This window comes from Medicago sativa, chromosome 1 (genome assembly GCF_051527215.1).
Source record: "Medicago sativa cultivar Bolivia chromosome 1, Bolivia_mono, whole genome shotgun sequence".
Taxonomy (NCBI): domain Eukaryota; kingdom Viridiplantae; phylum Streptophyta; class Magnoliopsida; order Fabales; family Fabaceae; genus Medicago; species Medicago sativa.
The window spans coordinates 83,320,128-83,329,748 of record NC_140749.1 but is presented as its reverse complement, the minus strand read 5'-3'; the positions used below and the strand labels follow the sequence as shown (position 1 = coordinate 83,329,748).

General features: G+C 33.9%; 2 protein-coding genes across 4 annotated transcripts; one reads left to right on the top strand and one right to left on the bottom strand.

Annotated features, from left to right (window-relative positions):
- Nucleotides 1-1,151: 1,151 nt before the first annotated feature.
- Nucleotides 1,152-4,948, bottom strand: LOC146958260 (uncharacterized). 3 transcript variants are annotated; one of them, XM_085741352.1, is made up of 2 exons: nt 4,752-4,948; nt 1,152-2,128 (listed from the first exon to the last, which is right to left on the bottom strand). In XM_085741352.1, exon 2 carries the CDS (start codon nt 2,084-2,086, stop codon nt 1,532-1,534), a length of 555 nt encoding a protein of 184 aa, XP_085597478.1. In that variant the 5' UTR covers nt 2,087-2,128; nt 4,752-4,948; the 3' UTR covers nt 1,152-1,531. The 3 variants fall into 3 exon arrangements, with proteins under 3 accessions (XP_085597478.1, XP_085597477.1, XP_085597479.1); XM_085741351.1 differs by having other exon boundaries at nt 1,152-2,155; nt 4,752-4,930; XM_085741353.1 differs by lacking the exon at nt 4,752-4,948 and adding an exon at nt 3,723-4,190.
- Nucleotides 4,949-6,212: 1,264 nt separating this feature from the next.
- LOC146958259 (uncharacterized) lies at nt 6,213-6,755 on the top strand. Its single transcript, XM_085751852.1, has one exon. The coding sequence runs from the start codon at nt 6,213-6,215 to the stop codon at nt 6,753-6,755; it is 543 nt and encodes a 180-aa protein (XP_085607978.1).
- The last annotated feature ends 2,866 nt before the right edge of the window (nt 6,756-9,621 follow it).

Sequence of the window (9,621 nt, the reverse complement as noted above, 5' to 3'; positions counted from 1 at the left end):
TGAACAACTGAAGGCCAAAATTTCTTTACTTGTATATATATATTTTTTTTGAACGAATTATCTCAAATGGTTTGGGAAAACAATTATTTGGTATTTGACATGTCTCCTCATACAAAAGTCTGTTCTGGGAGTGAATTGTGGACAATACATTACATTTACATAGGCACACTCAACCATGTTTTGGTCATTGAAGTTCTAATGTCACATGAACGAACCGACCATCTCAAAAGTATAAGTTGATAGATAAATGTACCTAAATTGTTTTACATATAACAAACTCTTGTTCCTTCACTTTATAGTAAACATTGTATTGTACAACTTCTTTTCAAAACAAAAAAAACTTTGCTTCTATATTACATTTACTTACTTTATGTTCAAATCTATCACTTTGTTGGAAGGACACCATTCTAAGACTTTTTCAAGTAGTCATGATCAATTTAGAATGAATGTGAAGGATAACGAATTTTTGTTGAATTGAAGTACATAAAAGGGTCCTCGTTTGACTTATCATTGATGGGATAACTGCCAAAGTTCAAAGTATAGTGAACTTTAGGCCAAAACCATTGTGCCACTATTCCTCGTGAATCATTCTTTCTACGGTATATAACTTACCCTCCGTATTATATTAGAAATATATTTTTTTTTTTTTGGAAAGAATACTACAAATATGTTGAAAGTGTGACACTATTTGGATATCTAACGAAGAATGAAAAAAAGTTGGAATAAAGCAAATAGTGGAATGGGGAGTGAGGTAAACCACCATTCTATATTCACCAGGAAAAAAAAACCACCATTCCATTATATTTTTACGATGGAATGGAAGAAAAATATGATTCCTACCCCAAACCTTTCAAATTGGAAAAGATTTGTAAACAGGTTTGGATTTTGTTACAAAGATAAATTTGGATTAAGTAGTCAATGAAACGAGATAGAAAGCATTGTTTGATTTCATTCTATCCTATTTTCAACAATCTAAATTCTAAACGATGGGATCTCTTACTATTCAATTATTCCACTCCATTGTATCCCTTTCCATAAATAAATCCAGACATTTGACTAAACAAGGGTGAAAAATAATATTCAGTCAATCATGGTAAGGATTAGGTGGTTTTGTTATGTTGGCATTATGTAATGTGTATATTGGGTAAGAATAGTCAACATGAAGTAATGATTAGGTAATGCTCCATCGAGTAACATAATTATTGTACAATTAAGTGAAAACTGAGTATGAGAGAAAATTCCGACATATTTTTCTTCTGATTAACAGTAGTGAGCTACATAGTAAAGTATATCTAATGATTGGTAAAATAATACCCTCAAAACTTTGGAAGGAAAAATGAGACTCAAATTTTAACAATGCCCACAGAGCACAATATAGTTGAGGACTTCCTCCAATGATCAGTTGAATAAAGGAGCCAAATGAATCTTATTTCAAGTTAATGGCAACCATGATGGTAAAGAAAAGTGACATCAGTGGCAGTATACAAGACTACCTGGTTCTTGTAACTGGTAACAAATGTTGCAATGTAGGCTACTTGGAAGGAATCTCAGAAGATGTGGAACCCTTTTCAACCACTTTGGCAGAATTACTAGAATTTTCAGCTTCAACAATCTTATCCTTTTCAACCATCTCACGTAGTCTTGCTTGAAGTGCCCGTACCCTGTCCTCTGTCCTAAGAAGCTTTCTATATCTATAGGCAAACCAAAGACCAAATCCGCCATATACAAGAATATAGGAACCCCATACATAAGGATAAGTTTCTGCATGCTCTTTGATTTTTTTATACCGATTTTCCAATGAATCCATAAAGCCTGCAGCAGGAGGGGCACCGACTACTTGGTCCTCACCAGTTTCCAGGATAGGTGCTGCAGAACTTGGTGCTTGTTGCTTTTCATTATTTGGTTGATTTGCCATGTCCTTGGCTGGAGTGTTCCAGCTATCTATGATTTTTTGATACCGATTTTTCAATGAATCCATAAAGCCCGTAGCAGAAGAGCCACCAACTACTTGATCCTCGCCAGTTTTCTGGATAAGTGCTTCAGAACTTGGTGCTTGCTGCTTTTCATTATTTGGTTGATTTGCCATTTTCTTGGCTAAGTGTTCCAGCTACCGATAATTAAAGAAAAACTGCAGAACCAGTGATACTTTTCAGCACTGCATTATTTGAGAAAATAGAAGAGAATAACATTAAAAGCCTTATATACAACAGCATCAAAGCAACGAGCACTCGCTCATAGTCAACTCTAATGAGAAGATCTAAACCATATGTATATTATTATAAGCCAAGTCCAACATATGATACATTTAATTAGATGATCAAAATTTCATTTTATTTTGACTATATGGTGAAGGTAGAGTAAATTTTGTGCATGGTGTGCATAGAAGTTTGTTATATGATGAGGGATATAGCCCTATCAACGTGATACTTGATTTTGTATGAATCCCATCAATGAACCATCAAGAAAATGGATAAATTGGAAACAGTAAACAGTAAGTGAGAAGGATTTTATGAATGACGTGAAAGCATTACAGATAATCTGCAATGGATTCAAATATCCACTATACATTTATAGGGTTCAAACGAATTACCACATGCTAATAAACTTTAAAGTTATACTATTTCAACAAAAATACCCAAGCATATTATAGAAACAACTCAAGTTTCAAAATTCTTACTCCATCAAAACACAGACAAAATATTGAAGTATGAAAATATAACACACAGCTAACTAAGAACTGACAAGAAGTATGAACAGAACCAATCAACAGCATGTAGCAACATAGCAATCATTCAAGCAAGCACATATCTGAACTCAACCCACCAAGCAAAAAGAAAACTAAGCAACAGAATTGCAATTTTTGGACCCTGATCAGAACAGGTAAACAGAGAGGGGGCAAGAAAAGGAACCTGAATGTTTACATAGTACTAACAGAGACATTGGGACTAAGAGCAAGGTCAAACTTGGAACACGTGTGTAACCAGTACTAACTAAAATATTATAAATAAAATTATCAAAGAGGCATTTTTCGGGGTCACATTCTAAACAATTGACATCAAAGTTATCCATTGTGACTTTTTCGAATATTGCAAGTTTGGTCATCCAGTTGAACTGTTTGATCACCGAAAGGATTCCTTTCAAGAGTCAATGTTGAAGCTATACAATTTGCATCTTTGTTGGAAACTTTCCTCTTACAAAATGCATCAATTTTCTTATGTTTAACCATTGTATTACTCTTAAAAAATGCACAAATCAATCACTAGTAACATAAAGCACCAAACTGTTACAGCCACTGACTGTTAACCGATCAATTTTTAAGCATCAAACCGTAGATCAATTAATTTTTCACCAATTTAAATAACATTGAATCCACAACAGTAAACATTGAGTTCAAATTCTAATACTAACTGAAAGTTCTAATACCCCGCAGAAAAAAAATAACACCTCACCCCTCCCACCACACCTGATACTGACCAAAAAACACATTCAGCCAACTAAAAGACACCAAATAGTCGGACACTTAGTTAGGTACCCAAACACATTTAACCAACAAAAAGAGCCAAAACCGCAAACCACTTATAAACCCTACAGACACTCTGTAAATGTAGGGTTCAAGTAATTTTAATTACTTTGTTTATAGTTTTGCTTGCAACATAGAATACAAGTTTTCAATTTGTAGGTTTAAGTAGGGATTTTTGTATCAATTGCAAACAAACACAAACCTGAAAGTATGAAAATGAAGAGTGAAGGGAATGCCTGAGTGAGACCGAGGAGTGAGAGGCGTGCACACATGATGCTAGAGAGACGGTGTGAGAAAGAAACTGACTTGAGAAACCTTAAAACAGGGGTATTTGTGTTATATCCTAATATTATTTATGAAATAAATTAAATTAAGGGGGGGTGCCATCACATCTTTGGGCTCCCAAAGAGATCCGTCACTGTCCCTGAATGGAGAAAGAGAATAGGGACTATGTGTTATTCCGAGAACAATGGCTGATGTAATCCAGAGAACAAGGTGGCAGTTTTTGAAGCCATGGTCAGATGAAGCTTTGACTTATGCAGCAATTTCGAGGAAAGTAATTATAGTTATTTGGAGACCATGAGCTCTGTGCTGTCATTCCCATTCCCATTCCCATAATGAAATACTAAAATTTGTATCAAATTATAAGTCGGTCTGTAAACTCCGTAACTCATCCCTCAACTCATGATTTCAGGTGAGTTCATCCAATTCCACCCAAAATAGACTTACAGGGGCGGATCTAGACATTTAGTCTATGTGTGGCTAAAATTTCAAAGAACTAACATTCCGAAATTCCAATTTCAATTCTAACTAATTAACATTCCAATTCTATGTAGTTAATGCATTCCAATTCAGTAACTAAAAACTAACATTCCAAAATTCCAATTTCAATTCTAACCAACAAAAAAAGTGTTCATAACAAAATTCTAATTTCAATCTAAATAAATACAACCTGTTCATGACAAACAAAATTTCAATTCCCAATTCCCAAAAATTTGTTCATAGTATAAAATAAAATAGTGAGTTTGTAAGCAGAATTGTACAAAGAAACCACAATGCACAAAACCAATTAACCAAACCAAGCATAATTCATCTAATCGACATTCGACATTCACATCTGGCTTATTTATCATAATTAATATCACGGACACAGATTTACAAAGCAATTTTCCAATTCCGAATTTTAAAACCCTAAACCTAAAACAAGCAATTGGAGAGTCAATTGGCTTACCTTAGAGTGAATGAGACTGTGTTGAGAGATAGAGAGAGACTCAAGAGGGACGAGAGAGAAGAAGAGTTGTTCTGATTCTTCACATGTTGTGTATGATGAATTTCACACTGCTACAATTTCAATCTGATTCAACTTTCTTGCTTGATGCCTCAGTTTTGTTCTTTTAGCGTTTAGGGTTTAACATATTTTTTTTTTTTGGGGGGGTTTATTACCATTTTGTATTTTTCATTTTTATTGATTGATGACTCGATATTTATTTGTTAAAATGACCCACCAAGTCATATTATTTGCCACGTCACCTCTTTCAATGGTTTAGATGTCAAGGGAACCATCAAATTTGTCCATGAATTTCACGGCTCGGCCAAATCCGTCCCTAAATTATGCGAAATATCAACTTAGTTTCTAAATTTGTCAGACATCCATCAAAAAGGTCCCTCCGTCCAAGTGCTCCGTTAGCCATGCTGATTTGTCGCCCTGCATGCTGTGTTGTATTGTACATATGGCAAAAAGGAAGCCACGTATTCAAGGACCAATTTGATGGATAGTGGAAAAATTCCAGTTTTCACTTTTCAGTTTTATTTATGTTATTTCAATTTTGCCCCTGTATACACCCTTCCTCATATTTCTCTCAGAAACATCAAAAACGTCCTTGACTCTTCTCCTTCCGCTAAAACTTTCTCCATTCTCACCTCTCCAAAATCATCATCATCTCTGGGGATTCTCACGTTTTTGAAGTTTCTGTGTTCAGCTGTGGTTAAAGGTAACACCTTTCCTTTAGTTTATCAAGTTTTTGTGTTCGTATTCACCATTTTTTTGTCCGTTTTTTGTTTTTTCGTTTTAAGTTTTTATCATTTTGTTTATTTTGTTTCTGTGATTGTTGATGCTTGCTTTGTTCTTTGTTTGTGTTTGCTGCGTTTTTGAGACAGTTGTTTTGATTAGAGTTTTAGGGTTTTGGGTTAAGACTTAAAAATTTGATTTTTTTCTGGTTGGTTTCTAAAATTGATGAACATTTAATTTCTCAAACTTATGACCTATGACTTTTGCATATGTAATATTTCAGTTTCAATTTGTGTGTTCTGGCTTTTTTAGTTTATTTTGTACACATATGTTTCAATGATCAATTTGATATCTGATTAAACAATTCAGAGACTTATTTGATGGCTTTTTAATATAACGTAAAGATCTATTTGATAGATAGAGAAATAATTCAGGGACTAATTTGATGGTAATATTATTACAGAAATGTTACATTCCTCAATCATCTTCAACCTCTTTTCATTAGAACTTTACTAGAGGGCAAACATAGAATGACCTTCCTGGTGGTCGGGGTTCGAACCTCAGCCTTGCAGATTTTATGCATTGTCCCTGTCAATTGAGTTAAGCGACAATGGAGTTTTTTTTTTTTTTTTACATAATGTCATTTATTTATTTATTTGTGTCTTTAAACAGGTGGGAAATGGGATGGATACTTATTTTTGGACTGATCCGTGGATAGGAGGTATTCCTTTGGCGGTGAGGTTTAGTCGTCTTTTTGATTTATGTGTTGTTAAAGATAGCAGGGTGGGGGATATGTTGGCTTTGGGTGTGGAGGAAGGTGGGGGTGCATGGCAGTGGCGGAGGAGGTTGTGGGTGTGGGAGGAGGAATTGTTACGAGATTGTAGGTTGTTGTTGTCTGATGTGATTTTGCAGGTTCAAAACTCTGATAGTTGGAGGTGGCGCCTTGAATCCAATGGTGTCTACTCTGTCAGCTCTGTTTATCATTTGCTTACCACTGTTCAGAATCAGGAGTTGGAAGTGTCTTCGAAGTTCATATGGCACAGACAGGTCCCTTTGAAGGTGTCTATCCTTGCGTGGCGTCTTCTCCGTAACAGGTTACCTACTAAATCTAATCTTGTGGCTCGAAGGATCATCTTTCAAGAGGCGCAAATGTGTGTTTCTGGTTGCGGTGAAGTCGAAACTGCCCACCATTTATTTATGTCTTGCGCCACTTTTAGTGAATTGTGACGTTATGTCCGTGAATGGCTTGGAGTTTATGGGGCTGATCCCATTGATATTTTTGATCATTGTCAGCAGTTTACCTATTTGGCTGGCAGTGCTCCGAAAAGGCGCTCATTTATGCAGCTTTTATGGTTATTATGTGTTTGGATGATTTGGAATGAAAGAAATAACAGGTTGTTTAAAAACAAAGTGTCTAGTATCCACCAATTATTAGAGAAAGTAAAAATGCATTCATATTGGTGGATGAAGGCGGCTAATGCGGTTTTTGTGCTAGGTGACCGTAGTTGGCTTGTTAGCCCTCTTGTTTGTCTGGGCACGTAATGCTGTTTTTTTGTTGTTTTTTGTGTTCAGCTTGTATACAGTCTGTAAACTTTGAATGTTTCTGTAGGCACACCTTGTGCTGACGAAACATGTTTTTGATTGGTATATAATTTCATTTTTGCCTCTTCAAAAAATTTATTTATTTGGAAAATTTTCAAAATATATATCTCATGAACACGTTAACTCAGTCGAAATAAATCCGCTCATCATCAAATTGAGTTGCTGCTCAAAAAAAATCAAATTGGTTGGTTCGAATTTGACGTAAAAACTACAAGTTTTTGATCCAACTCAAACAAATAAAATTTGATTGGACAAAATAAAGGATTTGACCAAAACTTAACTCAACTTGAGAATATTCTTAATTGGATATTGGGACAAAATTTGCTATTAACCCACTGAACATAGAAGTATGTTGTACAAATAAAAAAAACGAATGCAATCAACAAGGGCTGATTCTAGTGCAAGTGGCTAAACTTCTCAATGTGACGAAGCAATGTTTGAATTCTGATTGTGAGAGATATTCATAAAAGTTTACTAAACAAATTAGCTTAAAATCTTAATAGATGGGTGAACTCCAACTTGTATCGGTCACACTTTTTCTCATAGATTTCTTTTGTCGAAAAATAATCTTATTCAAGACACCCATAGGACATCAAGTCATGGACATATCTATAGTTGCCATGCTGCAATAGTTTAACTTCTTCCACTAAACCTAATCTATTAGATAACAAAAACATGAACCAATCATCTCAAAAACAAATTTTTTTCATGAAAGCAACAACATAAGTAGTTAGACAAACACACGTACCTAAATGATTTCATGTATACCAAACTCTTGTTTTTTTTTTTTTTTTATTAATAAGCAAGGGTGTTTTATCAACTTGAGTATAATGGATACTCAAATCCAATACAATAACTTAGTTCAAATACATTTAATACAAGAATGTGGATTAATCCACCAATTAGAGTAAACAATATTCTTATTTTTTTTCCTTCTTTATCAATGAACAAAGACCTTGATATAAGATTATTCCTATCAAATGTAGCCCAAAAAAAAAAATTGTCCTATCAAATGTAACAAAAAAAAAAAAGATTAATCCTATCAATCACTTCTGCAATATTCGCCACATTCACATTTATGGCTGTGTTATAGAAGCATGTTATGAATTATTTATAATCTCAAAATTTGAAGTTATTTGGTGAAAATAATAATATTTAAAATTGTGGTTAATTTTTTTTTTATAGAGAAAATTGTGGTTAATTTTGTTGATTAAATTGTTAATAAGTTGTGATATCTTGTGATATTTATTAATTATTAACCACCGGTGTGCGTTGGTTTTAATTGTGAACGATTAATCCCACGTCAACTATGAAAGAACATACACTTGGATAGTATAGTATGAGATGCAAGTAGTACTCCGTATTGTATATCCTAAGAGGTATATGTGTTACATCATGTGACACACTTAAGATTTTGGATAAAAATTTAAAGTCTTATTTGTTGTACCGAACTATTGACTCGTTACTTTCGACACTCTTCCTCTTCGTCTTCCTCTTTGTCCAGAAGCATTGGTCCATTGATCATTTCATACATAGTGACAATCTTATGACTAAATTCAACAACTTTCCTGCGAGGTCTCTACTCGTAACATTGAACCTTTTGTTTTGTATGCACATTATTGGTCCTTGAAATGACTCGTCTAGGAGTATTGTTCATGTTTGTCAAATGGCTTTAATTAATCCTGTAATTATCAAAAAGAGCACCCTAAACTGATGATGTCTCAAACTTTTTTGTTGTTGTCCCCTTTCTTTTTCTTCCCCAATTCATGTGTCTGGTTTGGTTTCGATTGCACTCAATACTCACACTTGCTTTTGACATGCTAGAAAGAGACAAAAGACAAGTCTCATATAAATTTTCTTCCTCGTTATATTTATTATTCGTTCGCTTCTTTTTCAGTCAATCAAATTGATTTGTTTGATTTGTTTTTTTCAGCTGATTGAATGAGGTAACAAATTTGAATATTTCGATAATTATGGGAAGAAATTCAACAAATGGCTTTGTCTACTCACCGACTCTGGAATATTGTCTGGTGTACGTGACAACCTTTTTAAGAATAACATATACCATGTTTTTAAAGTCAAATAAGTTATGAGGAATTCTAATATGGTTGTAAGACCAAATAAGTAGTGTTTTGACATACACGTAAAGTAATATCTTTTAATAATAAAAAAATGATTGAATATTATTCTAGTATGCACGTTAACTCTCCTAATTCTTATTATTTGAGTAGGTAATAATATATGCGGATAATTTTGCAGCTCATTATGATGTTATTTAGTTGGCTGAAAGATTTAGTCTTTACAATTGTGCGATGAAGATACATATAGAGTATAAAGAACTCTTACCTTAGACACTGTTGACGAAACATTGATCTGGTTTGATGGAAATGATTGAATTTAGGTTCATTTGGTAAAAACTAAACTAATATCCAACAAGAACATCATTACAAATTTCATCATACATGTGAGAATATCATTACGTGATAATCTA

Bases quoted from the DNA above. Each gene is read 5' to 3' on its own strand.
- LOC146958259 (XM_085751852.1), top strand. From the start codon at position 6,213: ATGGATACTTATTTTTGGACTGATCCGTGGATAGGAGGTATTCCTTTG.
- LOC146958260 (XM_085741352.1), bottom strand. From the start codon at position 2,086: ATGGCAAATCAACCAAATAATGAAAAGCAGCAAGCACCAAGTTCTGAA.